Source organism: Protomyctophum bolini, assembly GCF_963924005.1.
Source record: "Protomyctophum bolini genome assembly, chromosome: 7".
Classification (NCBI taxonomy): Eukaryota; Metazoa; Chordata; class Actinopteri; order Myctophiformes; family Myctophidae; genus Protomyctophum; species Protomyctophum bolini.
In genome coordinates this window covers 2221547-2244597 of record NC_137868.1, presented here as the reverse complement: position 1 = coordinate 2244597, position 23051 = coordinate 2221547, and the positions used below count along the sequence as shown (strand labels likewise).

Genomic DNA, 23051 nt, shown 5'->3' with positions numbered 1-23051 from the left:
AAACCCATAGCCCCATAGAAGTCCATGTATTTGGGCCCAACTTCACCTAGACTGTATTACCTTAATAAACATGGTCATGAATACTTTCTGCTTCCAGTCACTAGTTTAAAGTCTCATTTCTAATGTCATAATATTCTTTTTGGAAAATTATGGTCCCCTTTATTAAAAAAATGACCATAAAGTCGTGCATGTTCTGAGGGGCGTGGCTACGTTACAGTCTATGAACGGGATCCCCCTCCCACTCGAGTCAAAATAAAAACGAACAAAGAAGAAGGGGGAAGTCCCGCCTCGTTGTCTGGGCCAGCCAATGGGCCAGCTGGGCCCAAACGGATCTAGAAAGATGGCGACTTCCATTGCAAGGACTGACAGGCTTCATTTTACGTTCATGTTAGACCCGGAGAACGCTTTGTCCATATTTTTTACAGTCTATGGTTCCAGGCTATTCCACTGTGTGGCTCCTATATATCACTGCTAGAGCCGTAAAACATCTTCTCTAATGGGGGTCCCTGGTCTTTAATGGGGGTCCCTGGTCTTATGGGGGTCCCTGGTCTTATGGGGGTCCCTGGTCTTATGGGGGTCCCTGGTCTTTAATGGGGGTCCCTGGTCTTATGGGGGTCCCTGGTCTCTAATGGGGGTCCCTGGTCTCTAATGGGGGTCCCTGGTCTTATGGGGGTCCCTGGTCTCTAATGGGGGTCCCTGGTCTTATGGGGGTCCCTGGTCTTATGGGGGTCCCTGGTCTCTAATGGGGGTCCCTGGTCTTATGGGGGTCCCTGGTCTTATGGGGGTCCCTGGTCTTTAATGGGGGTCCCTGGTCTTATGGGGGTCCCTGGTCTTATGGGGGTCCCTGGTCTTTAATGGGGGTCCCTGGTCTTATGGGGGTCCCTGGTCTTATGGGGGTCCCTGGTCTTTAATGGGGGTCCCTGGTCTTTAATGGGGGTCCCTGGTCTCTAATGGGGGTCCCTGGTCTTTAATGGGGGTCCCTGGTCTCTAATGGGGGTCCCTGGTCTTTAATGGGGGTCCCTGGCGTATCCACGGGCTAATTAGTGTCAATCTGGGGGTCCTTGACATGAAAAGGTTTTGGAACCCACCAAACTGGTGTATGACGATAAGAGTGCCGCTCACTTCACACGGGTGTGATTTTTGTTTTTGTTCTCTCTCCTCAAGGCCAACACTCAGAGATGCCCTACCGTAAGCTCCGCCCCCTCAAGCCATTCCTCCAATGGGTGAAAGGCCTGGACGACAGACAGGTGATGAGCAGGGCTCTGATTGGAGGATTCTTCGTCTACCCGCCCCCTCCCGTCTCGCTGGAAACGCATATCAAAGAAGGTGTGCCATGTGCGTGCGTGCGTGCGTGCGTGCGTGCGTGCGTGCGTGCGTGCGTGCGTGCGTGCGTCCGTCAGGTGGACTACATAGTGAACGCATAGGTTGCATACAGTAAATATCTTAGATTTTTAATACATTATGATTTTAAGTAGTTTCTCTTAAAAAGTCGTTTTTATGATCTTTTATATACTGTGATTTCTGTTGTCTTTACCACTGCACAAAAGGAAAAATAAAGTTCTTTGAAGTTGAAGTTGAAGGTGTGTGTGTGTGCGTGCGTGCATGTGTGCGTGCGTGCGTGTGTCAGGAGCTCCTGAGTTGCTGGGAGGGGCGGAGCTTCAGAGAAGGGTGGAGTCACTGCGTTACCGGGAGCGAGACAGCTTCTGTATCCAGGCAACCGTTACCATGGTGACACACTGCCACAGAGGACAGGTGTGTGTGTGCGTGTGTGTGTGTGTGTGCGCGTGTGTGTGTGTGTGTGTGTGTACATGTGCGTGTGTGTGTGTGCGTGTGTGTGTGTGTGTGTGTGTGTGTGTGTGTGTGTGTGTGTGTGTAAATGCTTCCGTCGTACAGTCTGGAGCAACGGAAGCTCTGATCATGAGTGAAATATGAGTGTCTGTCTGTCTGTCTGTAGGAGGATCAGTGCCTGGTGTGGACAGACAGACAGGCAGACAGACAGGCGTCTCACCTCCAGTCCCTTGGCTCCCCCACATCATCTGCCACTCAAATGAGTCCCCGCCCACAGCACGCCCGCACAAGGTGAGAGACAGACAGACAGACACACACAGACAGACAGACAGACACTGTCTATACACACCGATAGATATGTGTCTAATTTGTATTTTTTACGGGTAATAATTTATGCTCTGTGTGTGCGTGTGTGTGCGTGTGTGTGTGTGTGCGTGCGTGCGTGCGTGCGTGCGTGCGTGCGTGCGTGCGTGTGTGTGTTTAGTTTCATGTCTCCTAAAAGGAAACTTTCGACGAGAACAGAGACGCCCAGGAAGAGGTATGACCTGTTACCATGTGGTTACACTTCCTGTTAGATCTGTTACCATAGTTACACTTCCTGTTAGATCTAATACCATAATGTGACCAGATTTGACTGAGAGCTTGCCATCGCGAAAACTTTTCACCAGAGGAGATTTATTTTTCCCAGCAATGTTCAGCTCTGAAATAAATGTCAGAGCTGAAATCAACATGTAAATATGAAATAAATGCTTAAACATGTAGCTAGGTGTAATGTTAGAGACCACAGAAGACATGTAAATATGAAATAAATGCTTAAACATGTAGTTAGGTGTAATGCTAGAGACCACAGAAGACATGTAAATATGAAATAAATGCTTAAACATGTAGCTATATGTGTAATGTTAGAGACCACAGAAGACATGTAAATATGAAATAAATGCTTAAACATGTAGCTAGGTGTAATGCTAGAGACCACAGAAGACAAGTAAATATGAAATAAATGCTTAAACATGTAGCTAGGTGTAATGTTAGAGTCCACAGAAGACATGTAAATATGAAATAAATGCTTAAACATGTAGCTAGGTGTAATGTTAGAGTCCACAGAAGACATGTAAATATGAAATACATGCTTAAACATGTAGCTATAGGTGTAATGTTAGAGACCACAGAAGACATGTAAATATGAAATAAATGCTTAAACATGTAGCTATAGGTGTAATGTTAGAGACCACAGAAGACATGTAGATATGAAATAAATGCTTAAACATGTAGCTATAGGTGTAATGTTAGAGACCACAGAAGACATGTAAATATGAAATAAATGCTTAAACATGTAGCTATAGGTGTAATGTTAGAGACCACAGAAGACATGTAGATATGAAATAAATGCTTAAACATGTAGCTATAGGTGTAATGTTAGAGTCCACAGAAGACAAGTAAATATGAAATAAATGCTTAAACATGTAGCTAGGTGTAATGTTAGAGTCCACAGAAGACATGTAAATATGAAATAAATGCTTAAACATGTAGCTAGGTGTAATGTTAGAGTCCACAGAAGACATGTAAATATGAAATACATGCTTAAACATGTAGCTATAGGTGTAATGTTAGAGACCACAGAAGACATGTAGATATGAAATACATGCTTAAACATGTAGCTAAGTGTAATAGTCCTGTGACGAATAGTCAAAAAGTGCTTTAGTTTTCGAGATAACCCTACCGGAGTTAGGACCAAACACAACATAGTTTTTCCTCATCTCTAAGGCCTCCCAGACATGAAATGGATCCTTGTATAAAAATATTTTACTGCAAAAGTGGTGAAATTGATATATAAAGTTATACACCCCAAACTAAAAATAAAGCGTGTCCGGCTGGGGGTTGAGTCACTTAAAGTCATGTAGATTCACAATGGAAGCTCTGAGAGGTTCAAAACTTGGCATACTTGAAGCCAGAACATACCTCTACATAAAGCACCGAAGTCCTGACGTAACTCGCTCATCCCGACGATTCCCCTGCTTCGCGGAAGTAATTTCTCTATGGAGAATAACATGGGGTGATCTTAATATCGTCTACTATAAGCGTTGTGGTCCAAAAATAAACAAGCTGTCTCGGCGTTATTGTCGGGGAGGTGTCTCTGTATCGTTTGCAACAGTCAGTCACTCATATATGATACAGTCTGCTTCTAGCGAAAATCTAACTAATTCAGCAGCAGTAACATTAGCGTTTTCTCTCAGTCAGTTGATTCTTCATATCCATATGAGTGAAGCGGCCGGGGTGACATGTTTATTTTTCAAACACAGTTCTTATATGAAGCAATCTAAAAATCCTCCTATGGCGATTTCAATGCAACTAAAAAAATACATGAACCTGGGGACTGACGCCCTCTACTGAAAGTGACGTCAGACTTCGGTGCTCTATTCTAGAAAAGATTGAATGTCAATATCTGAATGTCAATATGAGATATAGTCATTTGAACACGGAATTGTACATCTATGTAGATGTCTTGTCTACTTTGTAGTGACTCTGGCATGGATTGTGATAGCAACACATATGAGGGCTTGTCAAGCAGGGAAGGCACTGGGTCCCATTGTTACAGTCTTTGGTACCACCCGGCCGGGGATCGAACCCCGACCTCCCAGTCTCAGGGCGGACACTCTACCCACAAGGCCACTGAGCTGCTGGATTCATTTCATTGCTGTCAGTATAAACTAAAGGGTGGGATTAAAAGCTTAGCTGAGCTTAGACACCCCCTGGGGAGAGGAAACATTAGTAGTTATACTGCTGAGGAGAGCCTCTGTTCCCTCTTGGTGCACCAAAAGAAACAGTTTTTTTTTTTTTTTTTTTTTTCAATTTACTTTTTATTGAATTTTAATCAGACAAACATGAAAACGAAACGACTGACAATTTAGTTTTAGTTTAGTTTTTTTAGTTTTAGTTTAGTTTATTTGATCTTCCTTCATTTTCAGATACAAAATGTAAAGACAATGAACATAAGCTGGTATGAAAACAAAACCAAAAACATGAAGATGATCAAAAGGAGTAGGCAGAAGCTAAAAGCTTATAAATGCCTATCCTACTTACAACAGAAAATGAGTCGTAATACTCATTACATTAACAGATTCACAAACAAAAAAGTCAGATACGAGAGACAATTGACAATACAAAACAAGACAATACACACAAGGGGGAAAAAACTGTCTCTCTTCTCTAATGATGATCAAAAATACCTCAAACAGGAGTATCTGCTTCTACAGGTTAAACAAAATAATTTGAACAAAATCAGGTCTCATTGTCGAGATATGAGCAGTCCATCTTAAACCAGTTATCTGTGAAGACTTCAACCTGGCCTCTAAAGCTGAATGTAATTCTTTCCATTTTAAATATACCATAGATTAAATCAATCCACTCATTTATAGTTGGTATAACATTTGTAAGCCACTTTTTTGTTAAGGCTTTTTTTGGATGCCACCAGCAGCAATACCCTCCTTAGATACTAAAGTGAAGTCCTCCCAGATCTGCAGAATACATGGTTTTAAAATCAAAAGGAATGTCAACACCAAAGACTGCTTCCTGGCTTTTGCCTTTATTTTATATATTTTATGGAGGGACAGACAGTATAGGCTGACAGGAAACGAGGGAGGGAGGTGGGGGGGGGGGGGGGAGAGAGGGTGACATGCAGTAAAGGCCGTCGGGATCGGGAGTCGAACCCGCGGCACACACACTGCCAGACTGGAGGTGCCTGGACCGCTGAGCCATGGCCCAGGCCAGAAACAGTCTTTTAAAATGATAGGATAGAAGTATCCAGAGCTCAACATGTCGCTTCAGGGATAGCACTTACCCCGTAGCCATTAGACATCTGAACTCATAGTATATGCATATAGCACTTTAAAAAAACTGAATGTAACTTCCTATGCTGCTGGTTTTTGTTTTTGTATTGTACTGTTGAGTATGAACCAAGACAAATTCCTATCAACTTGTTGACATGGCAAATAAATTATTGAATTGAATCTTGAGGATTAATATTGTTATTTATTTTTCTCCAGACTCCCCCTGGCCACTTTACAGGGAGACCAACACTCAGACAGAGGTATCGTTTTATCTCATTACACGCCTTGGTTGAATGTTAGATTCTGCTTTATATTCAGTCTTAAGCTCCGTTCACACTGAAGAAGCTGGCTTCTGCTTTAGCTTCGTGGTCCCATGTTATCTCTATGCAGAGCAGCTTCTGCGTTTAAAAGCTGGAGTGAACAGCTTTTTTTTTTTTGCGTTATTTTTTTCTCACCGAACCTTAACTTTAAAGCAGCTTTTAAACGCTGGAGCTTTAAAAAGCTGCGTGTAGCCAATCAGAGCATAGCGTGGTTTGAGGAGGCGGAGTTGAGCTCATTTTACAAAACCAAAACCCTCTGGAAAAGCTGTCCGACCCAATTGTCCGCATTAAAAAATAAACTTTTTAAATATGGGCTGTATATGAAATATGAATGGATATTTGGCAAGACCATAGCATATTTATCGATAGAAATTAAAGTTTATATGAGAAACAAGTTGTCGAAGCGGTGAAAACAGGTTGTGTTCCGTGTTCCGTCGCGAGTGGCACGTTTCTGGGGACAAGTGATCGTGCATTCACCCCCCCCCCCCCCTCCGGTTCTCATCGAAGCTATGGATGGACTACTGAACTGAACTCTCCGGAACGCTATCCGTCGCTGACGCTGATTGTGGACTAAACAGTGCACACACACACGGTTGATAAATGAGCAGATATAGATAGATAGACAAACAACTAAACAATATAGTTGTGTCGGAGTTTTCCCCAAAACCTTCCCCGAGAAGAGGGGAGGAGCAGCCCGCTGTCAGCGCGTTTCTGTGCCGGTCCTCGTGTGTCTCTCGGTAGTATGTTGAAGCTTTTGCACCGTCAATCATAGGCCTACCTTTAAAATAAATAATTAATAGCCTTTATATCAGTTGTATGTACCCCCTCTATTTATTTACCCCCCCCCCCACACACACACACACACACACACACAGTACGTCCCTAGTACTGGAACGCCGAGGAGAGCTGTGCTCGGAGACGATTTGCGGGACGTTTCCTCGCACTAAAATGAATTGCCCTTGTCGCGGGACCTCGCCCTGAGCACAGGGTGTTGACCACTGGTGTACGCTCCTCGACACCCAGTCTCAACTTAGGGGGTCCTCCGCGGGCCGGGCCACAGGGTCCAGAAGTCGGTCCACCTTCGCTCGAGGGGAAAGCTTGAGGTTTCTCCTCGACGACGGGGTCTGGCCGCAGGTCACCCGAGGCACTATCACCGTGGTACAGTGGCGCTGTACCACGTACTCCTGTAGTAATGTACTACAGGAGTGGGGGGGGGAGACATGAGCACTGAAGACGGGGACGATTGAGATCCCGTCCGTTCGGTTATTTACAAACAAGTTTACCAAGATTATATTATTTATTCATCGATACATAGGTTATGATGTAACTAAATATATAAGTATGTCTCCTCTACAGTCGCTATTTTACATTTTAGACTTTCAAATGCGCATCTGCTCACACTGCCTGTCTCTCGTCTCAAAGCCAGACAGCCAGTCCAGGCAGCTTGAGTGACAGGTACCTTGTACACGCCCACTTTCTCAAAAAAAAGCTGCGTCTTACAGAGTTTTGCTTTTGCGTTTTAAAGCAGCTTCTTCGGTCTGAACGGAGCTTAAGGGTTTGATTCTGCTTTATAGTCAGTCTAAGGGTCATTACACACTGGCGAATTAGCGACGCGATGCGAATAAGCGATCTGAAAATGCGAAATATTGCATGTTGCAGTTCGCCTGCGAATCTCTGCAAAATACGACACCAGAGCGAACAAATAAAGAGCGAAAACGGTTGCATTTTCGCACATTCGCCACTGATGTGGGAGCTTGCATGGACTTCAATTGGTTTTTTTTAAATGCTAATTATTCGCATGAATATACCGCGTCGCCAATTCGCCAGTGTGTAATGACCTTAAGGGTTTGATTCTGCTTTATAGTCAGTCTAAGGGTTAGATTCTGCTTTATATTCAGTCTAAGGGTTAGATTCTGCTTTATATTCAGTCTAAAGGGTTAGATTCTGCTTTATATTCAGTCTAAGGGTTAGATTCTGCTTTATATTCAGTCTAAAGGGTTTGATTCTGCTTTATATTCAGTCTAAAGGTTAGATTCTGCTTTATATTCAGTCTAAAGGGTTTGATTCTTCTTTATATTCAGTCTAAGGGTTAGATTCTGCTTTATATTCAGTCTAAGGGTTAGATTCTGCTTTATATTCAGTCTAAGAGTTTGATTCTGCTTTATATTCAGTCTAAGGGTTTGATTCTGCTTTATATTCAGTCTAAAGGGTTAGATTCTGCTTTATATTCAGTCTAAAGGGTTTGATTCTGCTTTATATTCAGTCTAAGGGTTAGATTCTGCTTTATATTCAGTCTAAGGGTTTGATTCTGCTTTATAGTCAGTCTAAGGGTTAGATTCTGCTTTATATTCAGTCTAAGGGTTAGATTCTGCTTTATATTCAGTCTAAGGGTTTGATTCTGCTTTATATTCAGTCTAAAGGGTTAGATTCTGCTTTATATTCAGTCTAAAGGGTTAGATTCTGCTTTATATTCAGTCTAAGGGTTAGATTCTGCTTTATATTCAGTCTAAGGGTTTGATTCTGCTTTATATTCAGTCTAAAGGGTTAGATTCTGCTTTATATTCAGTCTAAAGGGTTAGATTCTGCTTTATATTCAGTCTAAAGGGTTTGATTCTTCTTTATATTCAGTCTAAGGGTTAGATTCTGCTTTATATTCAGTCTAAGGGTTAGATTCTGCTTTATATTCAGTCTAAGAGTTTGATTCTGCTTTATATTCAGTCTAAGGGTTTGATTCTGCTTTATATTCAGTCTAAGGGTTTGATTCTGCTTTATATTCAGTCTAAGGGTTTGATTCTGCTTTATATTCAGTCTAAAGGTTAGATTCTGCTTTATATTCAGTCTAAGGGTTTGATTCTGCTTCATCCCATTTAGGCCTGACGTCGAAATTAAAAAAAGATGTCTTCTAAATCCTGACAGTTTTCTATATGCTATGTTTCTATAGGCCTGTATCACTCAATATTTCATGTCAAGGACTCCAAAGATTATATGTAATTGGCCACCGACCCCCCCCCCCCCCCCCCCCCCATCTCAAAATATGTTGTTCCAGGGACCACCCTCCCCCCCCAGAATCAAAGATTTGAGTTAAAATCGGTCGTTCTGACAGAATATTGGGCCAGTGAGTCTGTTCTGACCGCCATTTAATGACTGACGGACCCCCGTTTTAACCCAGGAACCCCTTTTGGTGTTTTTAAACATTATGTTATAATTTAGCTATTGAAAAAATAGCAGATCTTACAAAGCTCGTAGCGCGGCACTCCACGCCGATCCAAAAAAATCGTGAAAAAATATTTATTTCAGAAAACTGGAGGATTTAGAAGGTCAGGCCTAAATGGGCCAATGGACAGTATAATGTACAGTATATTAGTTATAGTAAAAATCAATGTTATATAAAACGGATACGTTGTAACACGTTGCGCCCCCAGGTGTATTATGGGACGCCTCCATGGAGTTTCTAGAAAGCTCCGCCCACCCTGACGAAGACGAGGACGACGAAGACGAGGACGACGACGACGATGACGCGTGGTCCTTCGTCTCGGCCGTGGCTCCGCCCCTCGTCCGCCCGGTCGCCATGGAGACGCTGCCGCTGCGCTACAGCCACGCCCCCCAGGGGGAGGAGGGGGAGGAGCTAGCGGGCGCTGCCATGGCGCTACAGCCGGGGGGGGCGGGGCCTAGACAACGACGACATCACCGATGCCACCACCGCGACCTTCTGGAGCGCTTTGACCCCGCCGTGACCTCCTGGTACACGCTGACGCTGAGAGGTACTTCATTCATCTCACTGCATGTGTACAGTATGTACAGTAAGATCACACTGGGTCTATAGATCTGTTCGGAATCAATCATTGAACCAGACCATGTTTAACCCATTCTTTTTTTTTAATATATTTTTTATCCCACGATTTTGTAACCCATTTTTCTCCCCTGTGCCAATCATCTACTGTGATCCTGGGCTCTACACACCCTCCACCAACCTAGTCCCCATATATTGGGGACAAGGGGAGACCAACCTAGTCCCCATATATGGGGGACAAGGGGAGACCAACCTATAGTCCCCATATATGGGGGACAAGGGGAGACCAACCTAGTCCCCATATATGGGGGACAAGGGGAGACCAACCTATAGTCCCCATATATGGGGGACAAGGGGAGAGCAACGGACTTGAACTCATGCTTCCTTCATGCCTGAGTGTCCAAGTTGCTCCTTTACACCTGACAGGGGGGAGTTTCCCTGGTTGGACGTCGTAGCGCGTGGAAGGAACACGTTATTCCAACCAGTTCCTTTCCCCTCCATCAGGCGCCCCGGCTGGCCAGGGGGAGGCAGTTTAGAGACCAGGATTACTGCATGTTTTTTGTGAGATCGGATTCTAAAAATGTCTTGTTTGAAAATGACAGTTTTCTGAAAAAGCTAGGTTTTGTATGTCAGTCGTTATGTCAGTCAAAAATAGCAGACCTACAAGCTCTTAGCGGTTAAACGAATGTATCTAATCCTGTCTGTCTGTCTGTCTGTCTGTCTGTCTGTCTGTCTGTCTGTCTGTCTGTCTGTCTGTCTGTCTGTCTGTCTGTCTGTCTGTCTGTCTGTCTGTCTGTCTGTCTGTCTGTCTGTCTGTCTGTCCGTCTGTCTGTCCAGTGTTGTCAGACGGTGTCGTCCTAGAGACGGTGTTCCTCCCTCACTCGCCCCCCCTCCCCCTCCACCTCCCCCCACACAACAACACCTGGCTCTCCATCCTGTCCCAGGGAGCCTTCTCCCCCGACACACCCCCACCCTCTCCAGGTGAGCATGCACGCACGTACGCACGCACACGCACACACACACACACACACACACGCACACACACACACACACACACACAAACACACACGCGCACACACACACCCACACACACATCAATCAGTTTGCATCAGTTTGACTTGCGAGATTTTAATCCATCGTTATCCCCATTTGACTGTCGTTCCATTTCATGAAAGTCCGCCTCAACCCATTCTGGGCGGGAACCTCTTTTGGGTGTTAGCATTATGTGTTATGCTTTAGCTTTTGAAAAATAGCAGATCTACAAGCTCGTAGCGCGCCACCGAGTGCCGCGCTACGAGGAAAGGAAAGGAAAGGTACCATGTTTACCCAGGGTAACTGGACTAAGGAAAGGAAAGGTACTATGTTTACCCAGGGTAACTGGACTAAGGAAAGGAAAGGTACTATGTTTACCCAGGGTAACTGGACTAAGGAAAGGAAAGGTACTATGTTTACCCAGGGTAACTGGACTAAGGAAAGGAAAGGTACTATGTTTACCCAGGGTAACTGGACTAAGGAAAGGAAAGGTACTATGTTTACCCAGGGTAACTGGACTAAGGAAAGGAAAGGTACTATGTTTACCCAGGGTAACTGGACTAAGGAAAGGAAAGGTACTATGTTTACCCAGGGTAACTGGACTAAGGAAAGGAAAGGTACTATGTTTACCCAGGGTAACTGGACTAAGCTCAAGAACTTGTTTACAGCCAGGCCCTGCTCATAGAACATTTCATGGTAGAGGTTCAATGCCTTGTCCATAAAGGGCACTTCAGCGGTGGTAATTTTAACGTGCCGGTCCGGGGATACGAACTAGCGACCTTCCGATATCAAGACCGCTCCGCAAACCGTTCGGCCACCGCTGCCTAAAGCTTGTAGTTCTGCTATTTTTGAAAAATCGAAGAACGACCGACATAGAAACATTTTTCAACTTTTTCAGAGAACTGTCAGGATTCAGAAGACAATTATAGAATCTGATCTCAGGTCAGAATGGGTTAAAATAGTGTGATCGTTTGGGGGGGGGCGGCGGTGGCTCAGGGGGTAGGGTGGCCGGATGGGAACCGCAAGGTTGCCAGTTCGAACCCTGTGGTGCTCCCCCAGAGTTAGTGTGGAAGTGTCCTTGAGCAACACTCTGAACCCCTGATTGCTCCGAATACCAAACGACGCGCCCCTTTATCAACTCGCCCCCGCAATTTATTTTAATGCAGTTAATTTAGTATTTCCCTCCCTCTCTGAAATCAGAAATGAAAACAGATTTATTTGATTGCATAGTAGTCGATCTCTATACTCTGCTTAACTTAATGAAGTTAATTTAGGACCTTCTAACAGTTCATTTCGTTTTATTAACCCATTCTGGGCGGGAACCCATGTTGATGTTAGCATCATGTTATGCTTTAGCTATTGAAAAATAGCAGATCTACAAGCTCATAGTGCGCCACCGAGTGGCGCGCTACGAGCTTGTAGGTCTACTATTTATTTATTTTTAATCGAAGAACGACTGACATTTTTAGAATCTGATCTCAGGTCAAAATGGGTTAATCAGACCAGTGTGTGTCCAGTGGAAACCTCGTATGAATCTGATCTCAGGTCAGAATGGGTTAAACACATTTCTTCTTCCATGTAGCCCAATGGTATCATAATGGCATCGTCATGCTATTATATGCCCGTGGATATACAGAGTGAACTTAACAATGATACATTAATACGATAATACCTTTTTATATAATAACAATGGTCCATATTCACTCTCTCATTGGAAATATGTATACGCACATATAGAGGAAGTGAAGTGGAGATAGCGTCATTCTAATGCTCCTCCTCTTCCTTCTTTCAGCGGACCTTATCGGCATGGCAACCCAGCTGGCCAATCAGAGGCTTGTATGCGTCCTGGAGGCGTGTCATCTGGGCGGGGCCAGAACGGAGATTGTCCTGACAAGAGCCTACAGCCTCTGACTCGCTCACACACACGCACGCACGCTTGCACGCACGCACGCACGCACACACGCATGCATGCACACGCTCGCACGCGCACACGCACGCATGCACACACACACACACACACACACACACACACACACACATGTACGCACACACAGACGTACGCACACACATGCAGACACACACACACACACACGTACACACAGACACACACACACACCCGCACACGCAGACACACGCACATGTACGCACACACATACGCACACAAAGACACACACACACACACATGCAGACACACACACACACACACACACACACATGCAGACACACACACACGCACACACACATTGTTTCCGATGTGAATTGAAAGGGAAACGTTGAATGAACCAATCCAAGCCAAGGAACGACAGGTTACGTTTTAAGCACTATATAAGTTAACCTCCCTGTGCCAGGACGTCATTTTGCGTCTTTAAAAAAAAGAAAAAAAGAAACGCTGTTTCTATTGTAATGTACTGGCATGGATTGTGTTTTTTTTACATTGTTTTGAATTTGTATATTTTGTTTGAAACAGACGACCGCGACATGTAACTGTAACTGTTCTTAGATTGTATGTGTAAAACCTTATGCTTTTTTTTTTATCCTTCTTTTTCCAAAGCCTTGATGATGTTGTTTTAATATATCAGTTTTAATATATCAGTTTAATTTCCACATGTATTTGAGAGAAAAGAAAAAAGAAAAAAAAACTTTAATGAATGAATGAATATTTTGTTTTGTTTATTGGAAAATCTTAGAAAAAAGTTTAAGTAGTATAGGATCGCAGCTCGCAGCTATATTTATTATTTTTTAGTACATTTTGTGACGAGGTTTTCTTTATATGACAGGATAATTAAACCCAAAGTAAGAACGGGCCTTCTTCTTCTTCTCGCTGCCAGAGTGAGGTCTAGCCAACACCAACTAGTTACTGCAGAGGGAGGTCTAGCCAACACCAACTAGTTACTGCAGAGTGAGGTCTAACCAACACCAACTAGTTACTGCAGAGTGAGGTCTAACCAACACCAACTAGTTACTGCAGAGTGAGGTCTAGTCAACACCAACTAGTTACTGCAGAGGGAGGTCTAGTCAACACCAACTAGTTACTGCAGAGGGAGGTCTAGTCAACACCAACTAGTTACTGCAGAGGGAGGTCTAGTCAACACCAACTAGTTACTGCAGAGTGAGGTCTAACCAACACCAACTAGTTACTGCAGAGTGAGGTCTAGTCAACACCAACTAGTTACTGCAGAGGGAGGTCTAGTCAACACCAACTAGTTACTGCAGAGGGAGGTCTAGTCAACACCAACTAGTTACTGCAGAGGGAGGTCTAGTCAACACCAACTAGTTACTGCAGAGGGAGGTCTAGTCAACACCAACTAGTTACTGCAGAGGGAGGTCTAGTCAACACCAACTAGTTACTGCAGAGTGAGGTCTAGTCAACACCAACTAGTTACTGCAGAGTGAGGTCTAGCCAACACCAACTAGTTACTGCAGAGTGAGGTCTAGCCAACACCAACTAGTTACTGCAGAGTGAGGTCTAGCCAACACCAACTAGTTACTGCAGAGTGAGGTCTAGCCAACACCAACTGGGGACTCCTGGATCGCTGCCCACACTTCTTTTTTGTCTGACTGTAGCAGCATGTTTTGAGTTGTTGTAACCAGCGCTGCTATAGTGAATATATATCACTGTCAAACATCACTAGAAAACCAATCCAAAGCACACAAGGTATAGTTTTATATTTTACTATTGACATTATTATTATTATTTCTTTAATCATAATATGAGGAGTCAAGGAGGTCGGGTTGAGGGGTCAAAGACCCCTCTTGACCCTTGGCAGCAGCTTGCTTGAACTATGCCTCTGGCTTTGGTTGCAAATGCAATTCTTTGAGGTTTTGATTGATTGAAATATGTATTAACAGTTTGTAGAATTACAGTACATTTCAAGCACAAGCTCAATACAGAGACTGTTAACTGTGAGTGGACGACCCAATTAAGCATTACACTTGTTTACAAGAGGGTCCACCATGTTCAATTCATCAAAACATTTAGAGACGTACAAATAGACACTTCTATGTAGTTAAAAAACAGAACAGGAATTCATCATATAGGAAGCAAAAAGGGAAAAGATACATATACAGTGAGGGGAAAAGGGGGGGGGGGATTCAGATTTTACAGAGGCCAGTTTCGAATTGCAGCCATCCGTAGGTGCCCTTTGAGAGCGGGCTAGCCCTTCATCTCTCTCTACATACTTAATACTCCAAGTAAATACAATGAATAATCATCTTCTGAGGAATGTAAAATACCCAAATATGTATTTGGGTAAACCGTATAGAGTACAGAAGTGGATTGCTGCTATGTTGTAGTTTCACTACTGCAGAACAGTAAAGAAGTTTATCTGATTCTTTTAAAGTCTATACTTTTTGTCTAAAACGTCTGTGCGCATGGCATGCAGTGCACACATGGTGGCGCTAAAGTTGGTTTGTAGGCTGGAAGATGTCTCTCGCGAGAGTTGGCAACACTGCGAGAGGGAAGGGGAGGGGCTTCCCTGCCCTTGTTTTTGCACGGCGCTAAAGTCCAAACCAACTCAGAAAGAACTAAGTGACTGACGTGACGAGAGAGAGGTTTTCATTCATACTGACTGTGGCTTCACTTGCGAGGGGAAAAAAAGCAATTTTATCCATTACATCCAGACAGTATTGCTAGACAGAAATACATGTCGAGTCTTTCTTGGCACAAGTATTCTCTGTTCATATTATTTGTAAAGTCTCTAGACTATAGAGCAGTAGAGCTATAGAGCCTGGCGCACTGAAACAAACTGTTGTCGACCGTCAACCGTGGAGAGAGAGAGAGAGAGAGAGAGAGAGAGAGAGAGAGAGAGAGAGAGAGAGAGAGAGATCGTTCTGGAATGTCATCCGTGGTGGAAAACCCTCCCGAATCCTGAAACCTATAGAAGAGTGAGTAAAATAAATGACAAGGCGATTATGTATATATTTTTTATAATGTTTTTATTTGCTTTTTTCCATTTTAAAATACACGATGATCACAAACAAAACAGAGTGTTAAGTGTTAAGTGTTAAGTGTTTGTGTTAAGTGTTAAGTGTGTGTGTGTGTGTGTGTGTGTGTGTGTGTGTGTGTGTGTGTGTGTGTGTGTGTGTGTGCGCGCGCGCGCCTACAAAACCAGTCAAATCAGTAGGCTATAACGTATATATATATATATATATATGCACACACACACACACACACTAACTGTATGAATTCGGGTGTCACAGTACAGTGACAGTACGGTAACTGTCATTTCTCAACCGTTTCGGACGGTACATACAGTATAGGGAAAAGGATATGTATTCATATAGGATACTAAAACATAATACCAGGCCTCACTCAAGTTAAAATCATTGAACTAACTATATACTTTATACTATATATGTAAGAGCCATTTCGTTTCTATGCTTTTTATTTCTATAATTGACGTCACGGTCAAGGTCAAGGCCAACGCCCTTTCTATATGAGGAAGTGAGCAACAAGGCACGTACAGTTTGTTGACACAGTTTGTTGACTGTATCGTAACACATGAGAACAAAGGCTGTTGAATTTGTCGTGGTTTAAACCTGCTGAGTGACGGTAAATAAAATACCAGTTAATTCAAAACGAAGTCATATACGTTTGGACATCAGTTCTTTGTTTTTATTATTATTATTATTATTATACACGTCTAAACTAGATCTCGCTTTCAGTAACCAGTTCAGGACTGACACTACACTATATAGATATATAAAGTCTCCCAGCCTTCCACACGCGTGCACGCCTGTGCACGCACACACACACACTATCTCTCTCTATAGGAACCCAAAGCAAGCAGGTCAACACGACCGGAATGTGCAAACAAATGGCAGTGGCAGGGGAGGTGCACGTAGACAGACACACACACACACACACAGTCACACACACACACACACACACAGACACACACACACACACACACACACACACAGTCACACACACACACAGTCACACACACACACACACACACATAATAGGGCTTTATATTAAAACAAATTGACATAGTTATAACTCTCTGCTGTGTATGTATTCCTGAGGTTGGTACAAGTTATGGAAATAATCATGTCATGAACGCGAGCAGATTCAAAGTTGTATCTCTACATCTCTGGAGGTGAAAGGCCAGAGGTTAAAATCTGCACCAGTAGGTGCAGCCCTTTGAGAGCGGTTTTGAAGGAGTCAAGGGATTCACATGTCTTAATGACTGTTGGTAGGGCGTTCCACATTTTGGTTGCATAGGAGCGAAGATATTTTAGTCCCTTGTTTGTTTGTATTCGGAATGGCACAACAGTGCATATAGTGACATGGATTATCGTCGTTCCATATTTATATTCCATTATCCATATTTCCTCACCTCAACAGCTGGAACCCTTCTCACCAGCCCCTCAGCTGCCAATACCACTCAAAATGGACGCCAAGACAATTAAGATGGAAGAAATTGATCAAGATTCCAAGGTAAATCTATAATGTGTATTCCAGAACATTCTCATCACGCCATTGTCTGTAATTACAGTAGCACACCTAAACCTAACCTTAACCCTCTCTCACCAACCGTAATCCGGTCGTCTTAACGCACCCCTCACCAATGACTAGTCTAAACTAAGTATGCACCCCTAGGTGCAGTAGTACTAGGGAAGTTATTTCTAGCAAATATCTTAAATGCTTTGAGATTGGGCTAACCAGTTACGTTTTGTACGTCCAGTGTGAGAAAAGTAGTGTAACGTGGCTGAGTTAGTAAACACTAAACACCCCATGGTTATAACGGGGATAAAACACTCGCAGAAAGGTGGTTGTTTACTTTGAGAAAGAAATACCCAAATATGAATGCATTGTGTGATATGATTATGTTTTTGTTTTGGTAACTGCTGTACAATCGTGATATTACACTGAATCAATCAATCAAACTTTATCAATCAATCAGACTTTATTTGTCACATACATATTAAAAAAGTAGTATCTTTAAAATGCAGTGAAATGTGATGTGCCGAGTGCACGGGCTGCTGCAACATGGGTCGCACTGCCACAAACTTCTCTTTACATCATAGAAGAAAAAGAAAAAGAGGAGATAGTGGGTAGGAGATAGTAACACACATTATAGTTGCACTGTGCAGGCACGAAATGACTTGGGTGGGGGTGGGGTTGATTTTGGGTCTGAGACAGATAAAAAAACACTGATTCTAACGCCACGCTTCTCTTGAAGGGCCTCTCTATTCCACTTCTGTATATTTACATACATGACATACAGAATGACTCACTGAAATTAGAGATGCTCTGATAATCGGCCAGTGATCCATATCGGACAATATTCACTCTGATCGGTAATCGGCATTTACCCCTATCTGTGATCGGCAATTTTTACCCTATCTGGAGAAACTGATCTTTTACACCATTTAAGTGGTATATGATTGATTGATATAAATGTCGATCAGATATAGAGTATTAACATAATTTTGCATTCTTGAGACGGGCCTAAACATTCTCCCCTTCCTCCCCCACACAGGTTTTGACATTGGTTTTGAGTTTTGACACGCAATTTGCAACATTTCACAAGATCAGTATCGGACAAAAGGTGATTGGTATCGGTCCCTAAAAACCTGATCGGAGCATCCCTAACTGAAATGTTTTTTTGTCACAATGTTCTCAGGAAGCAGCAGCAGTCCATCATGTCAGCCATGACATTTCCTATTGGACAGGAAGAGGGACAACCCCGGTGGAGATAACGTGTGACAGAGCCCAGACCGTCGCAGATGCACTGCAGATAGATTTGACCGACAAAACGCATAAAGAACTTGTGATTCTGAGAGGTAAAAGGCCTGTCGCCTCACACTGCCCCTGCTGGTTAATTGGAAAAGATGATCTTCTGAATATTATATATATAAAAGCTAAGGGAAACTCTGAACCCCCAAAGGGTGTAGTAGTCGGTTCTCCGCAACTCAAGTCTGTAATCTTTCGCGTAAAGACAGAAGGAGGTAAGGGCATCAAGTATAAAATTCTGAATAATAAAAATCTTAAAAAAATAGCCAAAGAGGTCAGCGTGTATGCGTTTGACGGAGAAACGGTAGAGGTCGCTCTAAAACGAGATGGACGCTTCAAAAGTGATGTGTTCAGTAAATACTCGCTGAGAAAGCTGTCGAAGGATAACGAACTTGATGACAGAGACATGAAATGGTCCAATGATGTTAAACATCTTGATGACAAAACTTTCAGGATCATACAGGGCAAACGTAGTGCTAAACCCTACGTGCCAGTTAATACTGACACGGTGGAGTGGGTGAACACAGTGAAGATGCAGAGGCGCTTAATGGTCCGGTCTGACTCTGTTTGTCAGGTGAGAGAAGAGGGCTTTCCTCTAGGGAGTGGCTTCCTCCTGTTTGATAAGTTCATCCTCACATGTGCTCATGTGATTTATGACAAAGATAATAAACGCCTGAGGCAGAAGCTTACAGTGTCTTTCTGTTATGAGGAGCTAGATAATCTAGAGCACTGTCAGTCAGTGCCAGTTAAACCAGTGCCAGTTGTCTATGAGTCTGTGAATGAGTCAGGATGTTATCATGACTTTGCTCTGTTGGAGCTTGACTCAGCCCCTACCCAAAGTGGACTGTTAAAAGACTTTGCCGCCTTGCCTCAGACGGGTGGAATCTGTATCATGGGACACCCAGAAGGAGAAGTGAAACAGACAGACGCATGCTTCATCATTCCACTTGATGACCGTGAAAAGGTTGTGACAGATCGTTTTAAGGAGGTTGAGATGCAGCTCATTACTGGGCAATACTTTGACTTTGAACCGCTGGTTCATAAAAATCCATATTTAGCTTATGATACATGCTTTTCCTATGGAGCCTCTGGCTCCCCTGTCTTTGATGAGTTTTGTAATGTCATTGCCATGCACACGGGGGGTTACGTCTATAAGACTGAGGAAGGACAGCCCCAGGAGGTTTATCCCCAGAGTTTCATCGAGTACGCTCAGCCCCTGCCACGCATTCTTCCCAGAATCCTCATCCGAATAGTGGAAGAAAAGAGGTTTGACGTGCTGGAGGCATACCTCCGCTACACCTCCGCTCACCATGAAGTGAAGGAGGATGTGAGGAGAATAGTGGAGAGGCAGAATCCCAGGGCATTTGAAAACTCTCTTAAAGTCTATAATGGAGACTCTGAGAAAATCAAGGCTTTTATACAATTCTTCTGTCCACAGTGTCCACAGGACGATTCAGAGCCCATGGATTCATTAATTAATACGTTGTTTTATTTACGTGTCTGACTGCCTTTTGCAGCCCATATCCCTTACGGGATTATTCAGACACAATTTACAGTACAATATATTTCCTGTACCAACACGCTGACCCCAAAATGGTAAACAAAAGTAAATATCATATTACGATGTATACATAACATAATCGAGATTCACGTAGTCCATTTGTTCCGGTTGTTTTTAGGATTGATTATAAAATTATTTTACTTGTCTATAAAGCTCTCAATGGTCTCGCACCTTCCTACCTACATGACTGCCTGCCTAAATATGTCCCAAACCGCCCCCCTAAGGTCTTCCACTGCTGGCCTGCTCGCTTTGCCAAAAGAAATGGCAACTAAAAAATACGGGGAAGCAGCTTTTTGCTTCTACGGGCCGTCGGCATGGAACAAGCTCCCACTGTACCTTCGTCAGGCAGCCTCTGTAGACATTTTTAAAGCTCAGCTCAAGACCCACTTCTACAACATTGCTTTTAATTGATCTTTTATTTTTTATTTTTGTTATTCATGTCCTCACTGTATTGCATTACTGCTTGTTCTTAATGTTGTTGCCTTGCTTTTCTTTTATTCTCCATTTTTCTGTAAAGCACTTTGAGCTGCATTTCATGTCATGAAAGGTGCTATGGGCAAGAGAGATAGAGAGAGTGAGAGAGATAGAGAGTGAGAGAGATAGAGCCCTTTCAGTGTACGTCCATACTTTATTTTGGTCTCATTTTTTAGTACTTTTAGTTATTTTGTGCTTTTAAAGTATTCAATCAATCAAATGTACCTTTTACAGAGGTGATTCTTCTACACTGTAACGTTATTATTTTATTATTCTGTCCTTTTATGTGTTTTAATATTTTTGTATTAAGCAGAAAAAGACATGGACAATACACGACACATGGGCACAACATACGGCACTTAACCCCTTCTGTAACAGTTTTATTTTATTATTCTTTTTTACTTTCTCTATTAGACACTCGAAGGTTCTCTGGGGGTTTAAGTCAAAATCTATAAGGCATTCATGAGATCAACCATAATTTCATTTCATTTCACATTTATTTATTTCATTTCAGTTATGGTTTTGCATGATTATATTCATTTTACTTTGTACTTTTTTTTTTTTTTTTTACATATTCCATAGCAGAAAAGCAAAGGAGTAGGGAGAAGATAAATCTTAATAATAATAATAATCCCAAATGGGTTGACAAGACTGTACAAAAACAAAATGTATATGCAAATCATAAAATACATATTCTGTCCTTTTATAATGTGTATCTTTAGCACTCTGTATTCCTTAAAGAATCACTGTAATGGTTGATGTAAAAACAGTTCACAGGGCACTGTGGCTCCAATACACACCAATATACTATCCCAGGGAACTGGCATGGACTATTCTTTGTTCTGTATTTCACCATCGTTTGTTGTAATCAATTGTCTTTTCAGAAGTAATTAAGTGGAATAGTGATTTTCATATTATACAGTAATGTATGTGTTGTATCAATTCTATGGTGACGTAAGCAAAAATAAACAATATGGATATCTTCATCCTTCATCATGTGCTTCGTTTTTCTCCTATATACAGGTTTAATGTTTGTTTTTAGTTCAATGTTTGTTTTGAAAACGCCGTTGACAATGAAGGGTAACGTAATTACCATATGTTTCACTGTCGGCTGGATAAAAGGTGAGGTCTGTACTGTATGTGTGTAATCTGAAACCTATCTTAATGTCACCATCAACAGCCAGTTATAACCCGATATTGAAACATATGTCTTTGAAATATATGTTTCAATGGCTGTCGATGGTGACCTAATTAAGATATTGTTTCAGATAAAAGGTAATGTCTGTATGTATACATGTATGTACATAATGGCTGTATGTATACATGTATGTAATCTGTACATGTATGTAATCTGAAACCTACGTATCTTTATTACATCACCATCAACAGCCAGTTATAACCACATTGAAACACATCCTAATCTCCCAGATTAAGGCTGTGTGTTACATTTCATCCTCAGTGAAGACTATTATACTCCTCCTGTTCCTGCAGGTGCAAACAATCACACATCACAAATGCAATTAAAACCATTCGTTCAAATTAAACCAAACAATAATTCATACCTTCTACAAATGATTGTGACCAGCTCAGTGGCCTTGTGGTTAGAGTGTCCGCCCTGAGACCGGGAGGTTGGGGTTCGATCCCCGGCCGGGTCATACCAAAGACTGTAAAAATGGGACCCAGTGCCTCCCTGCGACATACTAGCGTCATGTCCAGGGGGTGTACTTGTACATCAAGCTGCCTCACGCTACAGAAACAGGAGATAGGCTCCTGCCCCTATGGGCCTCATGGCTACAGGAGATAGGCTCCTGCCCGATGGGCCTCAAGGCTACAGAAACAGGAGATAGGCTCCTGTCCCTATGGGCCTCATGGCTACAGAAACAGGAGATAGGCTCCTGCCCTATGGGCCTTATGGCTACAGAAACAGGAGATAGGCTCCTGCCCCTATGGGCCTCATGGCTACAGAAACAGGAGATAGGCTCCTGCTCTATGGGCCTCATGGCTACAGAAACAGGAGATAGGCTCCTGTCCCTATGGGCCTCATGACTACAGAAACAGGAGATAGGCTCCTGCCCTATGGGCCTTATGGCTACAGAAACAGGAGATAGGCTCCTGCCCTATGGGCCTCATGGCTACAGAAACAGGAGATAGGCTCCTGCCCCTATGGGCCTCATGGCTACAGAAACAGGACATAGGCTCCTGCCCCTATGGGCCTCATGGCTACAGAAACAGGAGATAGGCTCCTGCCCCTATGGGCCTCATGGCTACAGAAACAGGAGATAGGCTCCTGCCCCTATGGGCCTCATGGCTACAGAAACAGGAGATAGGCTCCTGCCCCTATGGGCCTCATGGCTACAGAAACAGGAGATAGGCTCCTGCCCCTATGGGCCTCATGGCTATAGAAACAGGAGATAGGCTCCTGCCCTATGGGCATCATGGCTACAGAAACAGGAGATAGGCTCCTGCCCCTATGGGCCTCATGGCTACATAAACAGGACATAGGCTCCTGCCCCTATGG

The 23051-nt window shown here is 43.1% G+C and overlaps 2 protein-coding genes across 2 annotated transcripts in view; both read left to right on the top strand.

Annotated features, from left to right (window-relative positions):
- The window catches only part of LOC308319212 (RPA-related protein RADX), a 30035-nt gene extending 16338 nt beyond the window's left edge, over nucleotides 1–13697 (top strand). The window contains exons 12-19 of the mRNA XM_080769147.1: nucleotides 1165–1326; nucleotides 1628–1752; nucleotides 1955–2079; nucleotides 2273–2326; nucleotides 5832–5875; nucleotides 9358–9696; nucleotides 10563–10706; nucleotides 12550–13697. Coding sequence (XP_080625273.1) covers nucleotides 1165–1326; nucleotides 1628–1752; nucleotides 1955–2079; nucleotides 2273–2326; nucleotides 5832–5875; nucleotides 9358–9696; nucleotides 10563–10706; nucleotides 12550–12668 — 1112 coding nt within the window. The 3' untranslated portion in view covers nucleotides 12669–13697. The remainder of the gene's footprint in view (nucleotides 1–1164; nucleotides 1327–1627; nucleotides 1753–1954; nucleotides 2080–2272; nucleotides 2327–5831; nucleotides 5876–9357; nucleotides 9697–10562; nucleotides 10707–12549) is intronic.
- A 1905-nt stretch (nucleotides 13698–15602) lies between these two features.
- LOC308317949 (serine protease FAM111A-like) lies at nucleotides 15603–20002 on the top strand (the record flags this gene model as incomplete). The annotated part of the gene is made up of 3 exons (XM_080767294.1): nucleotides 15603–15641; nucleotides 17107–17199; nucleotides 18389–20002. Exons 2-3 carry the CDS (start codon nucleotides 17152–17154, stop codon nucleotides 20000–20002), a joined length of 1662 nt encoding a protein of 553 aa, XP_080623420.1. The 5' UTR covers nucleotides 15603–15641; nucleotides 17107–17151.
- Nucleotides 20003–23051: the final 3049 nt, after the last annotated feature.